The 22442-nt window shown below is 35.9% G+C and overlaps 1 protein-coding gene across 6 annotated transcripts in view; it reads left to right on the top strand.

Annotated features, from left to right (window-relative positions):
• Hdac9 (histone deacetylase 9) overlaps window positions 1-22442 on the top strand; it is an 851473-nt gene that overhangs the window by 778260 nt on the left and 50771 nt on the right. For all 6 annotated transcript variants that reach the window (XM_069996136.1, XM_069996137.1, XM_069996140.1 and 3 more), the window contains one exon: window positions 16584-16717. In XM_069996136.1, coding sequence (XP_069852237.1) covers window positions 16584-16717 — 134 coding nt within the window. The remainder of the gene's footprint in view (window positions 1-16583; window positions 16718-22442) is intronic.

The following is a 22442-nucleotide window of genomic DNA, read 5'->3' as shown; positions in this document are numbered from 1 at the left end:
ACAAATACATACAGAGACATTTTATATTTACTTAACATACAATAGCTGTCTAATTTAATCTAAATTAAATGGTTGCTTGAAACCTATAATTTTGAGTTTCTGAACCTCTTTTTAAGGCAGGAAAAATAAGAAATCACCAGTTGCCTAGAGGGTAGATATTTATCTTTTAAAATCAGGTATTTGGGTCTTGAAATTAAAAACCTAGGTCATTTGGGAAATGAAATTGGAAGGAATGTTTTTGGCAGCAAGACATATGTCCCCGTGTTCCTTCAAGTGAATAGTTTGTTTTCATACCATGCACAAGACCTTTCGCTGATGATTCTTCAGCATACTGGGCATGATTCATCACATATTTATGCAATATATGCACAATGACATTCAGTCCTAAAGTTTTGTTATTTTGTTTTTTTCAATGAAAAGATCAAATCACTTTTAGTGTTTTGAGGTAGGATCAGTATATTGTAGAATCAGTATATGGTTGTGGTTGAAATATCAATTCTGAAAAAACACAATGATTAGTTATGAAGTCTTTATGAGGAAGAGAGAAAAAGAATGGATCCATTTTCTGGAAATTGGTAGTAACAATTTTGCCATTATCATCCATATCTGAGTTGGATTTAGGGGTGCCACCATGAACTTTACCTTCAAGTAAAGCGAGGGTTGAAATACAAGCTTAGATCCAAGAATCAGCTTGAAAAAAAATAAATTTTTTGGGGGGGGAGAGGGGAGATGGTATATTTTCTTTTCAAAAATGGTCAAAGTGGACTATTTTCCCTAATAATTGGTGTTTTGTGAGTAATAGTTAAAATTGAGTAAGATGTCTATGAATGGCAAGGATTGTTTTTCAGGGTCTGCAACTCCAACACATTAAACTTGGGCTTCGGAATCTTTTGAATTCAGTTGGAGTTGTACTGTTTTGAGGACAGGCACTGTAGCTCACTGACTCAGACTGACTCAGGTGGTTCTTTGTTTTTCATTCTTGTTTTATTGCAGCTTAATCATTGTCTGATCTAGGTGCTTAGGCAAGTCAAATTCCTTAGTAGTGATTAAGCCACTTAGTAGTGATTGGTGCTTGGTTCTATTGACTCAATAATATTAGTTTGTAAATTGTAAGGTAGGGATCAGCTTTGCTTGGCCATAGACTCTCTTCATTATTCAGCAGTTTCTGGGCCATAAGGTAAGTGGCTCAACAATTATCTTCTTTTTCTTTTTTGTTCTTTTTTATTAGTAGTAAGTTTTTTATTGTGAAAATACCATACAGAGGGGTTACAATTACATGAGCAAGGTAATGAGTACATTTCTTATCAAGCATTGTTGCCTTCTCCTTTGTTTCCCCTTACCATCCCTGCCCTCCCATCTACCCCCCATCCCACCAAAGTTGTAAAGTTTGTTTATCGACATAATGTCTTGTACATCTCATTGTTGCAATGGGTCCACCTGTATCCCTATTTAAACAATTTGTTTTTCCCTTCCCCTCAACAAATTACACCAACATCAAATACAGTGAAAACAGGGCTTTTTTTCCTTTCTTTTTTTAAATGTCAGAGTCTGGGTGCTGTTCCTGAACTTTTGTGTTCAAGGCTGCCACTTGAGCAACAGCTCCACTTCCAGCCTGTTGGTTGCTAATTGGAAATGTGTGTTTCATGAACTTTTCTGCCTGGGCTGACTTTGAAACAAAATCTTCAGATCTCAGCCTCCTGTGTACCTAGGAGTATCTTCTTAAATGATTGATCTCCTCCAGTTATTTTACTGAGTTATGGTAAAGTCATGGTATTTTAGTTTCACTCAATGCAAATAAGTGAAATGCCTTATAGGTTTCATGGCATCGAACAGAGACAAGAAGGGCTCGATTTTTCATTTTGGTATACTATATTTCATTGGATTGAGCTTCTTCATACTATACTCTTTATCCCTTATCCTCTACTCTGAATTTTTGGGAAAGATTTTCTACATCTGCTCCCACAGCATCTTTTAAAAACATCCTGGAAGAAATATGAAACGAGTCAAGGGGGAAGGAATAGATAAGATAGGGGAAATGATGGAAGGGTAACTGGACAGGAAACACTGAAAACTCAGATAGGCATGTGGAATTGTAACCCCCCTGTAAACCTTCCATAATTCAAAAAATGGATAAATTTAAATAAAATAAAATAAGAAAAAAAGAAGAAAGGCAAAGAGTCGATTGTATGGAAGACCCATCATAAAATCTATCATTTTCTCATGATTTTCTTTACTTGATTTTTCTAAAATGTGCTTCCCTCCAAAAATCGTTTTCCTTTAGTATAACTACAAGCACTAGTAATTATGAACACTCCAGAGTGAGCAAGAGATGTTAAATCCTACCTCTGGACTTTGATTTCCAACAATGTATTTAACTTGTCTGATTTTTCACCCATAAAACAAGAAAGACATGTATTTAAGCATTCAATAAATTATAAAATATTTAGCACAGAACCTCCCAGGTGGTAAATTCCATGTGTGAATATTAGATGTTACTGCACAGACAGCTAGTTCTGTAAAGTCTGCTTCCATCTTCTCAATTATTTATTTCTCAGTAATTTAGTTAACACTTACTGGCATTTTCCAGCAATGCTCTAAGCACTGGATATACACAGCTAGGTGAAAATCATCTTGGTACCCTTGAAGTTAACTTCATAGAGTGTTCATTAATGTGAAGGAAAGAGAGAGAGCATATATATGAAATAAGATATAAGAAAATATATATATATAGCTCGGAACAATGAATTACAATTGGATTGCAGTATTTCCAGACTGTATAAATCATTCTACCTGAGTTCAGAGTGGATGTGGGTAAGGCAGAATGTGGGAGCCGGTCTGTTGGCATGTTGGTGTGTTGCGTTCACTCTTCTAGAATAAGACTCTAGTGGTTTCTTTCTAGAAAACTTTCCTATCTTGAGATCAAGTTTTTCAACATGGCACACTGTCATAGCCATCTACAACTTTACTGAGAACAAGGAACATTAGTTAGAAAAGTTTGGCAGCATCTAATTGTCTAGAGCCTGTGGTATCTCAATTTAAAGGGCCCTTTTTTTTAGAACAGTTCAGAGTTCTACATGGCTCTGCCTGAGAATAGTCTCTTAATCTGCGTGAACTCATAGTAATTAAGGAGTGATGTGTTGGAGTTCTTTTTCCCCAAGAACCTTTACAGTTTGGCTTTGGTTTGGAGTCTGGGAGGAATGAGCAGCACTGATTGGATTTACCGTGTCTCATCACAACTGAAAACTCATTGAATTATATTTTCTCCCATCAAACCACTGATTCCCCAAGTCAACAGTTAGTTTGTACGTGCATTGTCAGGGTGTCTGTCCTTTTCCATCACATATTTTCATTAGCATCAAGTAGTTGTGCAAGGGAATGACATTTGGACATGTCCACATAAGCATACAATGCACCTTAATCAGACACACACCTCCATTATACTCCTTCATTCAACAATCCAATTACCAAACCACACTGAATAAGCTTCATTATTCAAAAGTGTCTGTCTTATACTTAAGCATCCAGACCCTTGACTCCTAAGTGGGAAATAGAATAAATGAACCCAAGCAGTGCTTGTTTTATAATATAGCAAATACTTGGGTGTATAAGTTTCTTTTTAAATTAGATTTGGGGCTTCTTCTCACTTATTTTCAAGAGGTACTATGTACACTGGATAATAAGTCTTACTCTAAAGTCAGACTAAAGTAAATCCTGACCCTAGTACTATTTGTGTAACATTAACAAAATTATTTAACAGCCTTACCTATTGACTCGATGGCAGAAAATTAGATACAATATTTTTTGTAGTTCTTCATGAATTCAACAAAGAATCAAATGAAAGAAATGTCTTGGGCTAGGGGGCATGGTTCCAATGACAGAGTGTTTGCCACACAGGCACTATACTGCTGTGGAATGTGTCCAGACCTAGTATTTGCTTAGCAAGTGTGAAGCCCTATGATTAATCTTTACTATTGAAAAATAAAATTAAGGTATTATATATATATATATATATATATATATATATATATATATATCACATACACACATAAAGCCTAAGACACACATTTTAGAGTCACAAACAGTGTAGAATCACTAAATCTTGTAACTATACTTATGGTAACTTTCCAAAATTATTTCACAAACATAATTATAATACTATTTTATTTTAGATCACTAGTATAAAAAGGAAATTAATAAAGTTTAGCAGTTTATAACACTGCTGGTTTTCACCTCAGGGTTCTGTAGGTTACATGTCTGTGTAGACTCCACAGTGTTCTCAGCCTCAGGTTTCACAAATGGAGCATGGAGCTATTGGACAGATTAGATCTTTCGTTTGAAGGTCCTGGGGAACACTGATTTCTGAGCTCTTTCAGATTGCTGTGTAAAATTTAAGTTCTTATAACTGTCCACCCAAGAGGATCGATCCCTTAGTGGTTAGAAACCACCGAATTCCTTCATTAGGAACTTTGTGAGCAAATAGGTTGCTAGTATGATTAGATTATTCTTCTTCCACGTACCATTCTGATTTACTTAAAACTCAATTGAAAAATACATTGGCTACTCATTGAAGCACTAACTCATTCACAAGTGCTGCACATATTAACAAAAGAGGAGAATAGCAGCCCACTAGCGACTTATACCAGTGATCCTAGCTACTCAGGAGGCTGAGATCTGAGGATCATGGTTCAAAGCCAGGCCCAGCAGGAAAGTCCGTGAGACTCTTATCTCCAATAAACCACTAGAAAACTGGAAGTGCTGTGGCTCAAGCAGTAGAGCACTCGCCTTGAGCTGAAGAGCTGAAGGACAGTGACCAAGCCCAGAGTTCAAGCCCCACAACAGACAAAAAAGAACAAAAGCTCAAGGAAAGTGCCCATGCCCTGAGTTCAAGCCACAGAATAGATGTACATGAGAGAGAGGAAGGAGAAAGAGAGAGAGGGAGAGGGAGAGAGAAAGGGAGAGGGAGAGAGAGAGAGAGGAATAATACAAGGACAGGTGCCACTGGCAATCAGAGTGAGATTTCTGACTGTTGAAGTACCCATTAGAAATGGAGTCACGTAAACTTGAATAAATCTAATTCTTTCAACAAGTATATACTGAGCACCAGCTTTGACAAAAACTATACTTTTGACATGAAGATATTAATCAATTCTTGACAATTTATCTTCGTGAAATGAAGTTGAAAGAGTAAGATTGGTGTTTCTTTCTGCTCTCCATTTTGTGCTTTAGTAACTACAGTGTAGGTCCTATGTTGATAGAATCGAGTGATTCTAGAGCTAGTTTTACTAAAAACAAAACAAAATAAATTAAAATAATGATGCCATTTAGAGGATGTTGTCTACTCATCTAGTAAAGTTTTGTAACCACAACAGGGTCAATGGGCTGGGATGAGGCAATGATAGTAATCAATATTCCTCATGGGTCACGAATTCAGTGAATGTGTTTTATATGTTATGTCAGGTAAACTAATCAAGATTACTATTCTTATGTCAGAAATGAAGAGCTAAAGCAAAGGTTTACCAACATAAAAATTTAAGTCTGTATCTTCAGTCACCTCAATCTCCTCTAAGCAGATTTTTATTCGTCATGTATTAGCCTTTATATCACTATGTTTATAACAATTATGTGATAAATGATGTTTTTTCAGTGTGCATGTCTCCTAATATTGCAGTTCCTTAGAAGCTAAACTTATAGTTTATATTTCCATAATTATTATTAGAAATGTGTTCAGGAAATACAGGGGGCATTTGAGCAATACTAACTACTGTATTGGGATCATCATGCTTAGCATGAGTCTGATCTGTTCTTCTTCCTTTCCACGTGGCCAATTATTCATGACCATTGATGAAAGAATAGATCCCATGTGTTGGATGTGTTATTGAAAACAGCAGTAAAAAAATGAGCAACTTGCAAATCAAGTTGGAGTTATGGTTTGGCAAAAATCAATTTTGTTAAAGATGTCAGGGAATTATGCCTATAATGTCCTTTTGGACATTTTCTAGAGATTCTTTTTTCCCCTCCCTGGTTTTATACTTGTATAGTTTAAGGTAAACTTAAGTCATATGCTTCTTGTTTATTTACACTTAACACACCAAAGCAATTATTTACTTATTAAAAAAACATTTGATATCTAGGCATTCCTTTTATAGTAGCCCTTTTTGAGCTGGAAATTGTAACTGAATATATGATTAGCCTTAGCATTTATAAGTTGACCATCATGGAAGTGGGAATGCACGTCCTCAGAGATTTGGGTTTTGATACTCCAGCTGAGTTGTTGTTAACTATTTGCCTTGATCAGTCATCTTTGCAGGTCTTGGTTTTCTCAGCCTTAAAATACAAGAGTTGAGCTGGGCACTGATGGCTCATTTCTGTAATCCTCCTTACTCAGGAGTCAACCAAGGCAAGAAAGCCTGTGAGATTCTTATCTCACAGATTGTTATCTTATCAGCAAAAAGTGGCTCTAGTGGTAGAATGCTAACCTTGAGTGAATAAAGCTAGGGGACAGTGACTTGGCCCTGAGTTCAAGCCTCTATACTAATACATGCAGAGAGAGAGAGAGAGAGAGAGAGAGAGAGAGAGAGAGAGAGAGAGAGAGAGAGAGAGAGAGAGAGAGAGAGAGACAGAGACAGAGACAGAGACAGAGAGACAGAGAGAGACAGAGAGAGACAGAGAGAGACAGAGAGAGACAGAGACAGAGAAAAGTGTGAGAGAGACAGACAGACAGACCGAGACAGAGAAAAAAGAGATAGAGGGAGATGAAGGCAGAGACAAGGAGACAGAGAAAGAGAGAGAAATAATTCAAATATATACTCTTAAAATCTTGAAATTCTTTAAAATTCATCAATAAAAATTTTATTAAAACTGTAAATATCAAATACTTGTTATATGCTAGACTTTGTACCATATACTGTGTTTAGCATTTATATTGGCTTTTTATGACTAAGCATTCACTTCAAATCTGTGAAATAATATAATAAATAATAGCTACATGATAATTGAGGCTAAGAGAATTTGTATTATCCCCTATCCAATGGAAATATATAAAACTTTGAAACATTGTAGGTATTTAGTAAATTATAGTTGATTTGCAGTTGGTTTTACCAATTGATGTATAGTTGTTGTGATATTTTAAGACCAATCTTTTGTCATTTTTCTTCTTAAGAATACTCCAGGGTACATTTTATTTTTTTTCAATAACAACACTAAAGCATTCCAGCATTTCAGACTTTGTTTAGAACACAAAGCAAATATTCCTTTCCTCTCAAAATGTGTTGAGAACATCAACTTACCTGGCAAAACATCACTGATGAGAAGAGTGGAAAGATTTTTACTGTGGTTGGAAGTGCCTTCCTTAAAACATGTGCATCATTTACAGGGCAGCTTACAATAAGCTGACTGAGAGATTTAATGATAATAATCTCCATATTTCTTCTAAAATTGATTTCCGGTTTCAATGAACTTGGAAAGAATCCTGGGACATCAAATACATAAAGGTCTTAACATGAAATGAATCTTCAGAATACGTCCATAAATTTACATTTTAAGCATGGCCAGAAAAAAAAATATATCTTTGCCCATTATTAAGGTGATACTATAATGAAAATTTTTCATTTGCATGAAATAAACCCTTTTGGCTATAGATGAAAGGGATTTTATGGTAGCGACAATGGTTTTGTGAGTTAAATGATCTCAACATCATCAGGAATGAATCACAAGTGCCTACCATATGAATTACAGCACCATGAGTCTTAAAAAGGTATTTCTGTGGAAAGCATTCCTCCCATCTGCAACAATCTGATTCAGCTTTGAAGTCCTGCTGGAAAGCCTGGCAATACATGAGACCGCCACATGCTGCCCAAGCTTCTCCCTCGACTGAGTTGGACTATATTTTTCTAAAGAACTATGGGGTAACTTAACAGCCAAAGAGGCTAAAGAGGAGAATGGCTATAGTCTTTGTAGTAAGACTTCACTGCTCTAACATTCTTCAAACAACAAAACAAAATTTTTAAAAAATCCTTTACTGATATAACTAAAGACAAATATGTCAGTGGATACATGAAACTAAAGTTCAAATTCAAGTGGGGCAAAAGTATGTGACTCTTTTTCTCCTTACAGCTTTGAATCTGCAAATGAAATCTTCCCAAACTTTTCAGGCTTCCATGAAACTAATCTGTTAGTAAATGGGCACGGTGACATAGAGACTTGGTAGCCAAAGAAGACAGAGGTACAAAGACAGCAGAAATCAGCATAAATTATCAAGTGCAGTGTTTCAAAAGAGACATTTCGTTACATGTCTTCTCCTATATGTAGACAAGACCTGAGATAAATATATACATAAATACATACATATTCAAACACATATTTAAAAAGAAAGAGGAGAGAGATAGGATATTCCTAATATTGCTTGAATGCATTAGGAAGATGAAGGAGAAGAAAACAAGATGACACAGGATGGAATCAAAATACACTGCATCAGTGTATAAAGAACACAGAGCAAAACTCACTGGATGCTATTGAATAATAAAGGTAGGAGCATGGAAAAAGAGACTAATAGAAGGTCAGTCAGATTAAAATATAATACACAGGGGTAAAACACCCCAGTGAAACCCCTTTGAACAATTAATATAGACTTTAAAATGTGAATGACAGGAATGTCAAACAGGTCCTGTCCAGGGGTGGCTCCCAGAGGTGTAGAGCAGGAGAGGAGTCAGAGTGGATATGTACTTTACATCCATGTATAAAAATAGAACAATGAAGCTTGTTGGAACTGCACTAAGAAAAGGAGAACTTTAGGGAGAATAATGAAGGGGTGAGTCTAATGATGATATATGGTAAATACACATGGAAATATCACAATGACCACCCTCTGCAAGTACTATATGCTAACAATACATTTTTAAGTAAAATTTTAAAAATGTTTTAAGATAAAAATGAAGAAGTACTAGTTTAAAAAATAAAAAGAGAGACAGAATATTGTGTTACCGATCTCTACTGAGTAGCAATGTGAGGGTGGAGATTGCCTGTTTCATTTTTTGTTGTCTACTTAAAGTTTCCTTGACAGACACAGAAAATAACAGTAGAAGACCTTGTAGTGATTGGGAGGCTGATGTCAGCCAAGTTAAAAGAAGGTAAAAGAAGCAAAGCAACCTATTTGAACAATCACTTTGTGCCATTATTTCTTTACTAAGCAGTTAAATCTGGACGTCTGATTTATTTTAATGCAAGGTAGAGCAAGGGTAACTGGAACTGAATAGAAAGTTAAAGAAATTTCTTCTTCAAACTACCATAGAATTCCCTCATGTTTGACTGCATATCTACTGCCAATACTACTAGCAATTACATAGCAACAACAACAAAAAATCCTAACCAGGCGCCAGTAGCTCATGCCTATAATCCTTGCTACTCAAGAAGCTAAGATCTGAAAATCATAGTTCAAAGCCAGTCCAGAAGGAAAGTCCATGAGATTCTTATCTTCAATTAACAACCAAAAAGCCACAAGTGGAGTTGTGGCTCAAGTGACAGAACACTAGTCCTGAGCAAAAAAGCACAGGGACAGCAGCCAGGCCCTCATTTCATTCTCTAGTTCTTGCACACACACACACACACACACACACACACACACACACACACACACACACACATGCACACACACACACAAGTGATATTCTATGACTTAGTTGCTAACTGCATATCTAAGGTTTAATCTTCCTAGAGAAGCTTTTCTGAACTATTAAAAAATACTGAAACCATATGACTTCTCAGACAGAAGCTAAAACCTATAGATTATCAGAAAATCAAGAAATTGGTAACTTACTGATACTCTTCTTTTTATAAGCCATCAAAGAAAATTACATCTAGTAGATTAACACAACCGAACAGAGGATGACAATTGAACCATTTTTGTCTGCCATGATGTTTCACTCTTGATAGTTATGGGAGAAGTTATGTGTAGATGGTTGTGAAGAGAAATGATTTATAGGGCTGGGAAGGTAGCTCAGTGGTAGAGCGCTTGCCTTGCATGCCTGAGGCCCTGGGTTCGATTCCTCAGCACCACATAAGCAAAAAGAAAAAAGCCAGAAGTGGCGCTGTGGCTCAGGTGGTAGAGCGCTAGCCTTGAGCTGAAGAGCTGAGGGACAGCGCCCAGGCCTAGAGTTCAGGCCCCACGACCGGACCCCCCCCAAAAAAGAGAGAGAAATGATTTATTACAATGTGACATCCTTCTTATGATTATGATTTCATGCTAAGAAGTCTGTAATACATCCAGGGACAGTGGGTTGTTTAATAGTGATAGTATTTTCCTAATGCCTTAGTCTACAAGATTACCTTCAAAAGAAATAAAGTACCAAAGCTCTTTCTGATAAAAGTACTTCCTTCATTATTCAGTGGTAATAAACGAAGGTAAGAGGAGCAACTCTCAAGACTGATCGTCAGGCATCTTAGTGCCAGTCACTAACCTCTGTTTTCCTGGGTAAACAGGTTCTTCTCTAAGCAATATACTCCTCAAAGTTTGTGTTATTTTTGGTCAGTTGTGGGCTTGAACTTTGGGCCTGGGCGCTGTCCCTCAGCTCTTCAGCTAATGCTCTACTGCTTGAGCAACAGTGCCACTTCCAGCCTTTTCTATCTATGTGGTGCTGAGGAATGGAACCCAGAGCCTCCTGCATGCAAGGCAAGCACTCTACCACTGAGCTACCTTCCCAGCCTCCTCAAAGTTATTAAATCACAGGTAAATGTGAAAATTGTACACTTAGTTCCATCTCCATATGCAGTGCCCATGAGAGCCCACATTGTAAGGACATGTTTTCTCATGTGATCACTTAGTTTACCAGCACCCTCACATATAGCACTCTGTCCAACTCCTTTGACCAAGATCCTTGTAGTAAGTTTTCAGCTCTAAGGTTTATATACATGGGATGAACTTTTGTTTGCTTTTGTGAAGCTAGAAGCAAATATGATGACATGTAACATGAGTTTGTGCTTGCTAAAAATTCTGCTAAATTCCCAGGTGTGTGTGTGGCTCATGCCTGTAATCCTAGCTATTCAGGAGACAGATCTGAGGATAGTGTTTCACGGCCAGCACAGGCAGGAAAGTCAGCGAGACTCTTATCTCCAATTAAAGACTAAAAACCCAGAAGTGGAGCTTTGGCTCAAAGTGGTAGAGCCCTGAGGACAAAAGTTCAGGGACAATGCTCCGGCTATGAGTTCAAGCCGTAGGACTAGCACCAAGAAAGCAACAAATGAAACACCAAACTCCTAAATTCACACTAATCAAACACACACAGACACACAGACACACAGACACACAGACACAGACACAGACACACACACAGACACACACACACACACACACACACACACACCTTCCACTGAAACTTACCTCTTGTGTCCTGAAAAATAATACCTTGATATTGTTCACCATACTTGGCAAGCACTGCTGACGTTTCAAAAATATACAACAGTAATGCACATGGCAGAACTCGGGGTAATAAACTAGAAGATTATTCTTGAATTGCTTACTTTGTTTGGAAGAGAGGGCATATGTGGGCTTTGTAGAAATCGCATTTTTTTTTACCTCACTTGAGTGTTTTACACATGCATAACTAAAGTTCAGCTGCAGTACTCTCTGACTGCAGAGATCACATGGGTAACATGTGAATGGAAATAAACCCTGTAGGTAAAAGAAAGAGGAATTTGGATGGAGATCAAAGATTAGCTTCCTGCCACTCTTTCCTTCCACTTTTTACTATTCCATCTAAACTTGGTATTTTATGAGACCTTTTTTCTAATTCCCAAAGGGAAGAGTGTACTTAAATCAGAGTTTGGGTTCTCACTCTCTTTCCTCTCCCTTCACCCCTCTCTCTTTTAATGTGATTTGATTTTCCCAGTAGTGACTTTGGATTACTGTATTTTTAAGTTAGGAAGCAACTGTATCAAACGTAGAATATACTGTTGTTTTATTATGATATTTTAAAAATTATAATCCTAACCCTGGTTCAGCTACAGGATAAGCTATCTAGAAAATTATCTATGTAACTAGCAGGAATGTGTACCTCTTTATGATTTTTAGTCATTTTAGAATAGCACTAATTACTATGCGCTATTAATCTTGACTTAGACAAAGAACATTTTCTAAGCATAAGGATCAAAACTGAATTATTTACTTTCCTTTTATAGTTATTGAGTAATAAGGTAGAGCTTAGTGTGGTCAGTCTCATTCTTAAATGGCCTGTGGAAAGGATTATTCTTGGCACTATGAACTCTGAGATAAATGAGAACTAGTGAGATGCTAGAAAACAGTGTTGACCCAATTTTTTTAATGTTTTCTAGAATATTTTTAAGTATTTTAAAAAATAGTATATTTACAAAGTAGCTATTTTTGCTTTTACCTAAGTAGTAAATAGCAATTAAAATCACCATTACAATTCTTTACAGAGTGGTGGGAATAAATTCATTCTGTTAGAACTGAAAGTTTAAGCCCTGTTGCTTCTTTTTTTATTTTATTTTATTTTATTTTTTGCCAGTCCTTTGTATTGAACTCACGGCTTAAGCACTGTCCCTGAGCTTTTGTTCCTCAAGGCTAGCACTCTACCACAGTACCATTTCTGGCTTTTTCTGTTTATGTGGTACTGAGAAATTGAACCCAGGACTTCATGCATGCTAGGCAAGCACTCTACCACTAAGCTACATTCTCAGTCCAGCTCTGTTGTTTCTTGCTGGGTCACTTTGTTTACTCCAAATGTAAAATGGTATTATGTCATTGTTCTCAAGTGAAAACAACTAAGTTTAGGTGTAGGTTCTCACTGAACCTTTGCAGACTCTCTTTTCTTTTCAAACATAAGACTATGAGAACTAAGAAAAATCTAAAACTTGAAAACAGCACCATCTTACTTGCAGAGCATTAGCTTCTGTATTTAAGTTTATTTTTTTCAGGTGTTCACAGCTTAATAAATATGTATATATATACATATGTTTGAACTATTACACATTTTATATGATTAGGGAAAATAAGATTATACCTTTTCTAACAGGATAATGTAAAAAAGCAAAAAGTTGGGGGATTGTTCTGTTTGTCTGTTGTTGTTTGAACTCAAGGCCTCATGCTTGTTAGGTCAGTGCACTAACACTTGAGACACAAGTTTACAGTTCTCTGCTTTAGTTATTTTTTATAGGCAAAGACTCCCGTTTTTTCCCTGGGCCAGTAGTAGACAGTGATCCTCACACTCTATGTAGTTGGGGTAAAAACTGAAGCTGTTGACACTGTGGCTACTGATCCCAAACTTTCCATGTGACCCAGGCTTGAACATTAACAGTGTCTTTGTACAGAAAAGAGAGTTGAAAATTGGAACAAATATGGAGAAGGAAATTTATTCTTTACCTGAATAAAGACAAGAATAACAAACACCCAACTCAAAAGAAAAGAATAAATGAGAAACTTAGCTATTACTAACAATAGAAGTAACTTTGAAGAGAGAAAGAGAAAGAAAACAGAGAGACAGACAAACAAACCAGAAGTAAAAAGGAAGGAAAGAAGGAAGGAAGGAAGGAAGGAAGGAAGGAAGGAAGGAAGGAAGGAAGGAAAGAAAGAAGGAAGGAAGGGAGAGGGGGAGGGAGGGAGGGAAGAAGGGGCAGAAAGAAAGAAAGAAAGAAAGAAAGGAAGGAAGGAAGGAAGGAAGGAAGGAAGGAAGGAAGGAAGGAAGAAAGAAAGAAGGAAAGAAAGGAAAGAAGGAAAGAAAGAAAGAAGGAAGGAAGGAAGGAAGGAAAAGAGAAAGGCAGGAAGAAATACAGAGAAAGAGGAAAAATGGAAGGGAAGAGAAGTAGAACAAAATGAATTTGTTTTCCACTAAAGTCTGTAATCAGTTCTTCAATTCCGTATTTACAATGTATGAGCTTCAACCATCAAATAAACCCATAAACATTCCTGAAAACCTTCAGAATTTAAAATGGACCTTAGAAAGTAATTTTTTAACCCAAATTACAATTTACCAAGCTTCAGAGATAGCTATCACACTCAGCCCAGGTGTCTATGTCAGTTAAGACTACTTTAATAAAGCATTACAGAACGGTGGCTTAGAAACAGAAAATTATTTCTTGAATTTCGGGAGGTTACAGATTTGTGTAGGTTATGAAGTCCGAATCCCAGCATGGTCAGGCTTTGGCGGGCGCCCCCTATTTGGATTGAAGAAAGATGGTCTTTCTGTCTTCCAGTGGCAGGAAGAAGTCTCTCTCTGGGGTTACTTTTACAAAGGCATTGACTCATTTATAAGGATTTTTTGCCTAATTGCACTAATATATACCACTTACTTAGGGACTGGATTTCAACATACAATTTTGAAGCAAAAAGGTAGCATAAACAGACCATTTCACTAAGCTGGAAATAAAATATTTCTCATATGTCTCTCATATAAAGTAGCATTCATTATGAACTCAGTATATATAATCTCAGAAAACAGAGAAACAAATAAGTTAATGGAATTATGAGATTAAATCAACAAAAAGAGAACAAATTAATTTGAAAGAATTTAAATATGTAGTTTTTCTGAAAGAAATGAAAATAATAAATAAATATATAAGAATAAATAAAAATAAGGCAATAAAAAAAACATGAGCAAGGAGTATGACACTGTGAAAATCATTGTGAAGCTATGAAATGCAACCAAATAGAAATTTACAACTTTTTCCTGTCAATAACATGTTTCTGTAAAATAAAAGAAGAAAAAGAGAAATTTTCAACTTAAACCATAAAATCCTTGAAATCAAAATATCAATAACATTGTTAAGCAGAAAGTGTGGACATTGAGTCTGAACAAAAGAAAATAATGCAACATTGAAATACATATAAGAAATATGAAAGGTATCTTAAAAAATGGAAAAGACTTCAAATAACAAAATCCACTTCCATGTTATTGAAACTTCAAAGTAAGATAAAAGGAAATAAACAATTTTTTAGTAAATCCAAACACTTAAGTTAAAAAGTCTAAAACGGTACCATTCTGTAATATATAGAAACTATGAATAGTCCTACAATCACCAAAAGAATCTAATCAATATTTAAAAATCTTCCTCAAAGGGAATACAAGACATTAATGGTTTTACAAGATTCATCTGTCCAACATTCTCTAGAGGTCAGCTAATGAAAAATAAAGCCCCACACTACATCAAAATTCAACATAGTCAACATAAGAATGGAAAATTACAGATTAATCCCACTCATGAACTTAGGCCAAAAAAAATCCTAAACAAAGCATTAATAAAATGAATCCAGCTGTGCATTAAAAAAAGATGATATATCACTAACAAGCTTATTTCACCCCACAAATCCAATGATGGCTTAACATTAGAAATATTTGTTAATGTAACTCACAATATTACCAAATTATAGTTGAAAAATCCATCTAAAGAGATAATTCAAGCAAATTCTATAAGCATTTAATAAAACTTCACTTACACTAGAAATAAAATGCCCCTTTCTTATACTAAAGGAAACCATTAAAAATGCCATTATTCATCCACCCACTTTGCAAATCACACCAAATGTTGGCAAGGATGTGACTAAACTGGAATTCTTATTTACACTACTTCTAAGTGAAGGGGTTTGGTAATAGCCTTTTGGAAATAATCTGGCATTATTTAACAAATTTTTAACTCAACAATTTCAGACCAGCCTTGCATATGTGCACCAGAAGACTTCTTTAAGAATATTCATGACGACATTGTTTATAATAACAAAGGAACTAGAATTTTTGTAACAATAATTACAACAATATAAGTGGGTATCTGTCAATAGAAGGATGAGCAAATAAATTCTATGGACATAAATTCTATAGATATAAATTGGCTTACCAAATAGTAAAGTAGTATAGCTACATGCATCAGCACATATGAGCTAATGAAATGCATGGGAAGAACAAGTTTTTAAAAAGCATGAAAGCGGTTCTATGAAGTTTAAAAACAAGCAAATTCAAGCAAAAGAAAGCAATAGAGTTACAACATAAACTGAGGATCCAGATTTTTCCACAGACTATCCAAGAAAGGCAGATAGGGAGTTTCAACAGAATTGCTAATATTATTTTCCTTAAGATAGAAGATGAGTGAGCAGGTGTTCAGCATGCTGTTATACTTTGTAATATGTAGAGAGATGTTATTTATGTTTTTTGCATTGATTAAATGTTTTGTAATAAAAGAACATCTGTAAAAATCTAATGTAATAATAAAGCATCTGGAGCTAACCTGTGTTAAGCAAATAGCATAGTTTGCCTTGATAATGCTAGCGGAGTAATATTCAAGTTTTTCATCCAGATGCATACAGAATGTATTATGTCCTACTGCCTACTGGTGAGAAGCGATATTAAATGGTACAAGTCTCATTGGGGATGCTTCTTAAATGTAGGTTTTGGACTTTAGTTCTTTCCTCTGTAAAATAAAGATGATAACAAGAGCTACCCCCATACAGTGGTGGTTGTTAGGTGAGTTAGCACCATAAAGTGCTGAGAGAAAAACATACACAGGAAAACGAATGCTCAGGGTTAGGTTCTAGTGGGTTGGTTTCTCTTCATTTAATACTTTGAAATGTTCTCTTTGCATTACGGTAGGCTTTGGTCACTTGACGAAGCAATTGATGACATTGGCCCATGGGCGTGTGGCGCTGGCTCTGGAAGGAGGACACGACCTCACAGCCATCTGTGATGCATCAGAAGCCTGCGTAAATGCCCTTCTAGGAAATGAGGTAAAAATCTAAAAGTACAAAAGATCAGGGGGAAAGGACCATGGTGTATGAATGCAGATGTTAAATTGTTTTCTTTAGTCCAAGCATTCAGAAAGTTCAGTCCTCTTCTTACCATTCAGCAAGTAGGTAAGCCTGAAAAATAAGAGTGATTTATAGGCTATCTTGTTATGAGCAATAATATTGTACCATGTACAGAATTAATGAATACTCCTTTTAATCACATTATTTACACAGCTCAAAAGTGACAGAAAAAAATCTTTGCATGGGGAAAGTGAAGTGGGGGTAAGAATGTTTAATCTACTGACCCAATCAAATTTGTACCGAATTATTTGTTTGAAATTAATCTTAACAATCCTATAGGATTGTTCAGAAAAATAAAACCTCTTGAAACACAGCTCCACGTCTGGCTTTGTGGCAGTTAGCTGATCTTTGTGTTTCTTTTGTATGTTCTTTCCCCTGTAGGATATCCCTGTTGTCACTGTATTTGATTTTGGTACCCTGGTATTATATATACATTTATTTGAATTAGGGAAAGGAAGGGGAGCAACAGAATGGTGAGAGGAAGGACAAGGGTGAACTAATACAACAGCGACATACACAAGACAATACGTTGGAAATGATCTGTACAACTTAGATGAGGGGTTGGAGGGAGGGAAAGTAGGAGAAAAATGAAGGAAGAGGTAACAAGTTTGACAAGAAATGTACTTATTACCTTAGTTATGTAACTGTAACCCCTCTGTACATCACCTTGACATTTAAAAAAAGCTAAATAAAAATAAAATAAAACAGGGGCTGGGAAGGTGGCTCAGTGGTAGAGTGCTTGCCTTGCATGCATGAGGCCCTGGGTTTGATTCCTCAGCACCACATAAGCAGAAAAAGCTGGAAGTGGTGCTGTGGCTCAAGTGGTAGAGCACCAGTCTTGAGCTGAAGAGCTGAGGGACAGCACTAGGCCCAGAGTGTAGGCCCCACGACCGACAATAAATAAATAAGTAATAAAATAAATAAATAAATAGGCAAAAAAAGAGCTTCATAAACTTTTCTGCCCAGATTGGCTTCAAACTTCAATGGGCATGTGGCCTTGTACGTTCTATTTTTTAATGGTAACTCCTATCTGTGCCTGTGGAGTTATGGGGGGAAAAACTCCTCTTTTTCACATAATTTTTATTGTCATCATTATGTTACAAACTAACAGTGCTTTAACATGATTATTTTGAACTATTTATTGAAGAATGTTTTTAATTTTAACAATATTGGAAAAAATGTAGGCGCTGTTCAAATACATAATTTTGTGGTATATTTTAGAATGCACAGTTACACAATAGGTGCAATTATCTAATGATTAATATCAACAATGGATTGCTGTTTCAGATTGCATATAATTCAAGGTATCAAAGATTTTCTAAGTAGTCTGATGTTTGTGAGTCAATAATGTCAACTAGGATATTGCATTCTGTGTGTGTGTGTGTGTGTGTGTGTGTGTGTGTGTTGTGTATCAATAAAGGTCAATAAAGGAGTGAAAATAAGTACTGAAAATAAGTATTTTATCAGTTAACGCTGGGCACTCAGCTTGACTACTAGATAGTTATTGTCTTACAAGGTCATGTACATTCTCCAATAAAGTATTTGATTCTAAATACTTCAGAAACATTTCAGAGAAGCAGACTTTAATATTTGAGTTATAAAGGCTTACACCAGATGTGCAGAAAATCAGAGTGGGTTATGGATTGTGGCTCATAGATGACTGACCTGCTCAAAAGGAAATGTTAACCTGGCTACAAAAGCAAACTACTTTTCTGCATATGTTGAAGGAAATTATAGCTCTCAGTGGCTTTCTTTAAACAGGTCCATTCAAATGAAAGTATCTCTTTTGGATTTTTGTAATCTGCCTTTGGCCTGCTCTATTCCTCCAAGGATGGAATAATTTCTCTTATAATCTTTTTAAAGAATGATCAGATAAAGAAAGGAGTATCAGTCATTGCTAATCCTAACTCTGCACATATTGGTGTTGATAATGCTTAAAAATAAAAATAAATAAAATGTAAACAATTATGTAAATAATAGCTGAAATGAAAATAATAACTGAAATGATTTTTTGGTTAATAGCGACTATTTAATTGACTAATTTACTGGATGAAATTCTGACCCAGTGGTTTTAGTAACAAACACCATCTTGTCTTTTGGTTGACCATCTTCAATTTCATAAATATATTCTAAAATTGTTCATTATGAACTAAAGAAAGAAAAAATTTAAATCTATGTATTTCTGTATTTTTTTCCTATAAGGTTTCTTAAGGACATAAACAAGAATATAGATTTCTCACAAATGCTTTAAGGTTAACAGATGGGGTAGGAATATTAAACATGGAAAGATAAATTTCATTGTGTCATATCTATCCTCACACAGAGGAGAAAAACTAAGAAAAAGAAGGATTTCTAAGATGAAAAATGGAAGAAAAATACAAATGTGTTGTACATTATAATTCATTTGGAAAAAGGAAATGAAAATGTAATACTTGAAACAACTTAAGAAACAAAGAGTTCTTCTCACTTTCATTGACAATATAATTTATAATTCAAGGCCTGGTTTATGGTGCTTTTTGCAGGTCAAAGGTCATCATGACTACATTGAAGGTTTAAATTTCATTTCTTTCAAAAATAATATAGAATGCTTATTGCATGCACCTCACTATTTTAAAAAGTGCCTACACACAGTTTTCATAGCAGTTTTATGTGATAGTCTCTAGGTAAGAAAGTTAAAAAGGAGTCTTTCGTATGCCAATTACTGCAATTTCAAATCCCAACTTTCCTCCAAGCCCCCTTTCAAGTGATTAATAGAGCAATTATAACTTATTATCTGGGATTTCACTTTTACAAACAACAAAACGTAGCAAAGTTTGAGCTTAAAATGCTGGCAGAATCCATTCTGGCTTCTCAACACTGAACATGCAATTGAACTCAAATTAGAAAGGTCAAGAAGGGCCTTTTTGAGAGACTCTGCACTTTGTCAGATGTATTTATTCATGTGCAGAGGATTAGAATTCATAAACATTTTGCCAGTTTTTTGAATGCTATTTCTTTTCCTTGTTGTTCTTGGCTAGGTCATGTCAATACAGCAAAATGCTGTTCCTTATAGCTTGTGATCAGCAAAATGATATGTATTACATAACCCAAAGGAATTGTAAAATCAGCAGGAACTGTTGGCCTAACATTTCAGCATAGACACATATATACATGGTACCAAAAACCTTGCTCTTTTACAAATCAAGTTATCTGAGTACAGTACCCTAAACAGGCATTTTCTTCTTTTTTCAATATTTTTTATCTCAAAGTGATCTTCTTAGAAAAACATCTCCTAGCTCTTCTTTTAAGAAATATGTAGAGGGTCAGTCAAAATAATCTACTATTGGATTGAAACTAATTTGAGCATGGTACAGGAAATTCCTAGAGGCAACTGATTTTGAAGACATAGCAGAGTCCATTTTTCCCCTTTTACTTGGCAATGTTTAGAACTTAAATTTATCAGTCCAATCGGTGTATGATGAAATTTTTTTTTAACTTTTTCACTGAGGAATTTAGAAACACCAGCTTGGAGTTTGTAAGAAATCAACGTGCATATCTAAATGAGAATCAAGAGGTTGATAAATCTTCAAGGATGCCTCTGTGATTAGTCATTTAGAGTTTAGGATTATTTATAGAAACCTGTGTGAAATTCCCCCAGAGAATTTGATTTGGGTAATCTGTATTGGAGCTGGTTGGCAAACAATGTCACAGTTGCTTTAAGGCCGCATATGCAAAGCCAATTAGTAGCACCCTAGGTTGCTTCCTCTGAAAGAAATTTTCTTAAGAGGTGAGAAAAGCTTTAAGCAGTTACCATCTCTATGGAATCCAAAAGAAAAACATTAGAAATCTTCAAGCAAGTAAAGGAAAGGAGAAGCCATAATTGTGGTAGAAATGAAGATTTGGTAGTGAGTTGAGAATACGGCTGTTAAAAGACCACCTGTCAAAACAGAATACATGATGGTTTTAAGAGACAAAGACTGACACACAGAGACAGAGAAAGGGAGAGGGAAAGGGAGAGAGACAGATAGTGTGGGGGGGAGCCTAATGTGGTAGAAACCTTGGTGATGAGAACATGGCCTTTTAAAGACTACCTTTCAAAACAATAATGGTTTTAAAGGAGAAAGAGACAGACCCACAGACAAAAAGACATACAAACACACTAAGACAGAGAAAAGGAAAGGGAAATAGGGAGGAGAAAGGAGAGAGACAGAGAAACAAGACAGAGACAGAGATGGGGATGGAAAGACAGGGCGAGGGGAGGAAAGGGAGAGAGGGTAAAAGAAAGAGAAATATTCTCACAAGTTATTGAGATTATGTTCCAGACTCCAGATATGAAAATTTAGGAATACAGAGTATGTGAACTCCTGATTTCCCTCAGGCTTCTAAAGGTCTCATATTCGATTTTTCTTTCCTTTTCCTTTTCCTTTTCCTTTTCCTTTTCCTTTTCCTTTTCCTTTTCCTTTTCCTTCCCTTCCCTTCCCTTCCCTTCCTTTCCCTTCCCTTCCCTTCCCTTCCCTTCCTTTCCCCTTCCCTTCCCTTCCCTTCTCTTCCCTTCCCTCCCCTCCATTCTCCTCCCCTCCCCTCCCGTCCCCTTCCCTTCCCTTCTCTCTTTTCCTTTCCTTCTGTTTCCTTCCTTCTTTGTCTCTCTATCTTTCCCTTCCTTCTCTTCATTTCTTTCCAATAACTACTGTCTCCTCTTGAGTATACCCAGCTGCTTTCATTTGACTTGGATTTCACAAACAGTGGCTAAACTTAGTGATTGTGTTTGTTGATAATCTTTTTAGGATGACTTTTTGCTCTAAAGCAACTGAAACACTCTCTTGAACTGACTCTAGTAAGTGTTGACAACCACCCCTGAGGTGAACCCTGGAGGTGCTGTTGTCCAAGTTGCTCATCAGGGGTCTGTTTGCATTGGATTTTGAGTAGGGAAGTTGTTTTGCCATCTTTTTCATCCTTTAGATTATGTATGGCTGGGGAATTGGTGTGAATCTGGGAAAGCTTACAAGCGCCTAAATACTTGAAATTCATGAGTAGAAAGAACAGAACACAGGGAGAGTACATAGAATGCCAGAATAATGATTCCCCTTGGTCTTCTTTTAGGCTTTGAAGTTACCTACATACTCTGAAAGAAGTTGTATAGATAATCTAAAGAAAAGACAGTAACACTGTTTTGGAAGTACAATATTTGAAGATACTTTCCAGTTCAGATATGGTCTATGTCATTTTTTATATGCAGTAATGCTTATGAGAAACTCAACCACGTGTTTCAGAGAATGCCAAATGAGCCACAAGTATCAGGACAATATAAAACTGTGCTATGTAGATTGCCTGTGCTATTTTTCTTTAGGGATGTCAGTTGTTAAAAGGAATGTAGCTTGGAAAATTGTACACTTCATCAGTTATGATTACTAATAAAAGATTTTTTGGATATTGAAGCGAAGATGTTATAGTATTAATTTATTTGACCATTAATTAGCCTTTAATTGGGCATCTGTTTTATACATAAAAGTCTAACTCAAGTTAAAGTAAAACGACTATAATCAAATTGCTTTGTGACTGTATCTTAGGGTTATTTATTTTTGGCTCTAGGGATGCAGCACTATTTTAGAGGAAGTAACACTTAATATTGATTTGGATAAAAGAAAGAGACTGTGATAAGCTGATG

This window comes from Dipodomys merriami, unplaced genomic scaffold (assembly GCF_024711535.1).
Source record: "Dipodomys merriami isolate MVZ:Mamm:240054 unplaced genomic scaffold, mDipMer1.0.p SCAF_5, whole genome shotgun sequence".
In the NCBI taxonomy this organism is placed as follows: Eukaryota; Metazoa; Chordata; class Mammalia; order Rodentia; family Heteromyidae; genus Dipodomys; species Dipodomys merriami.
The sequence above is the reverse complement of the archived record's forward strand: the minus strand, read 5'-3'. Positions and strand labels throughout refer to the sequence as shown.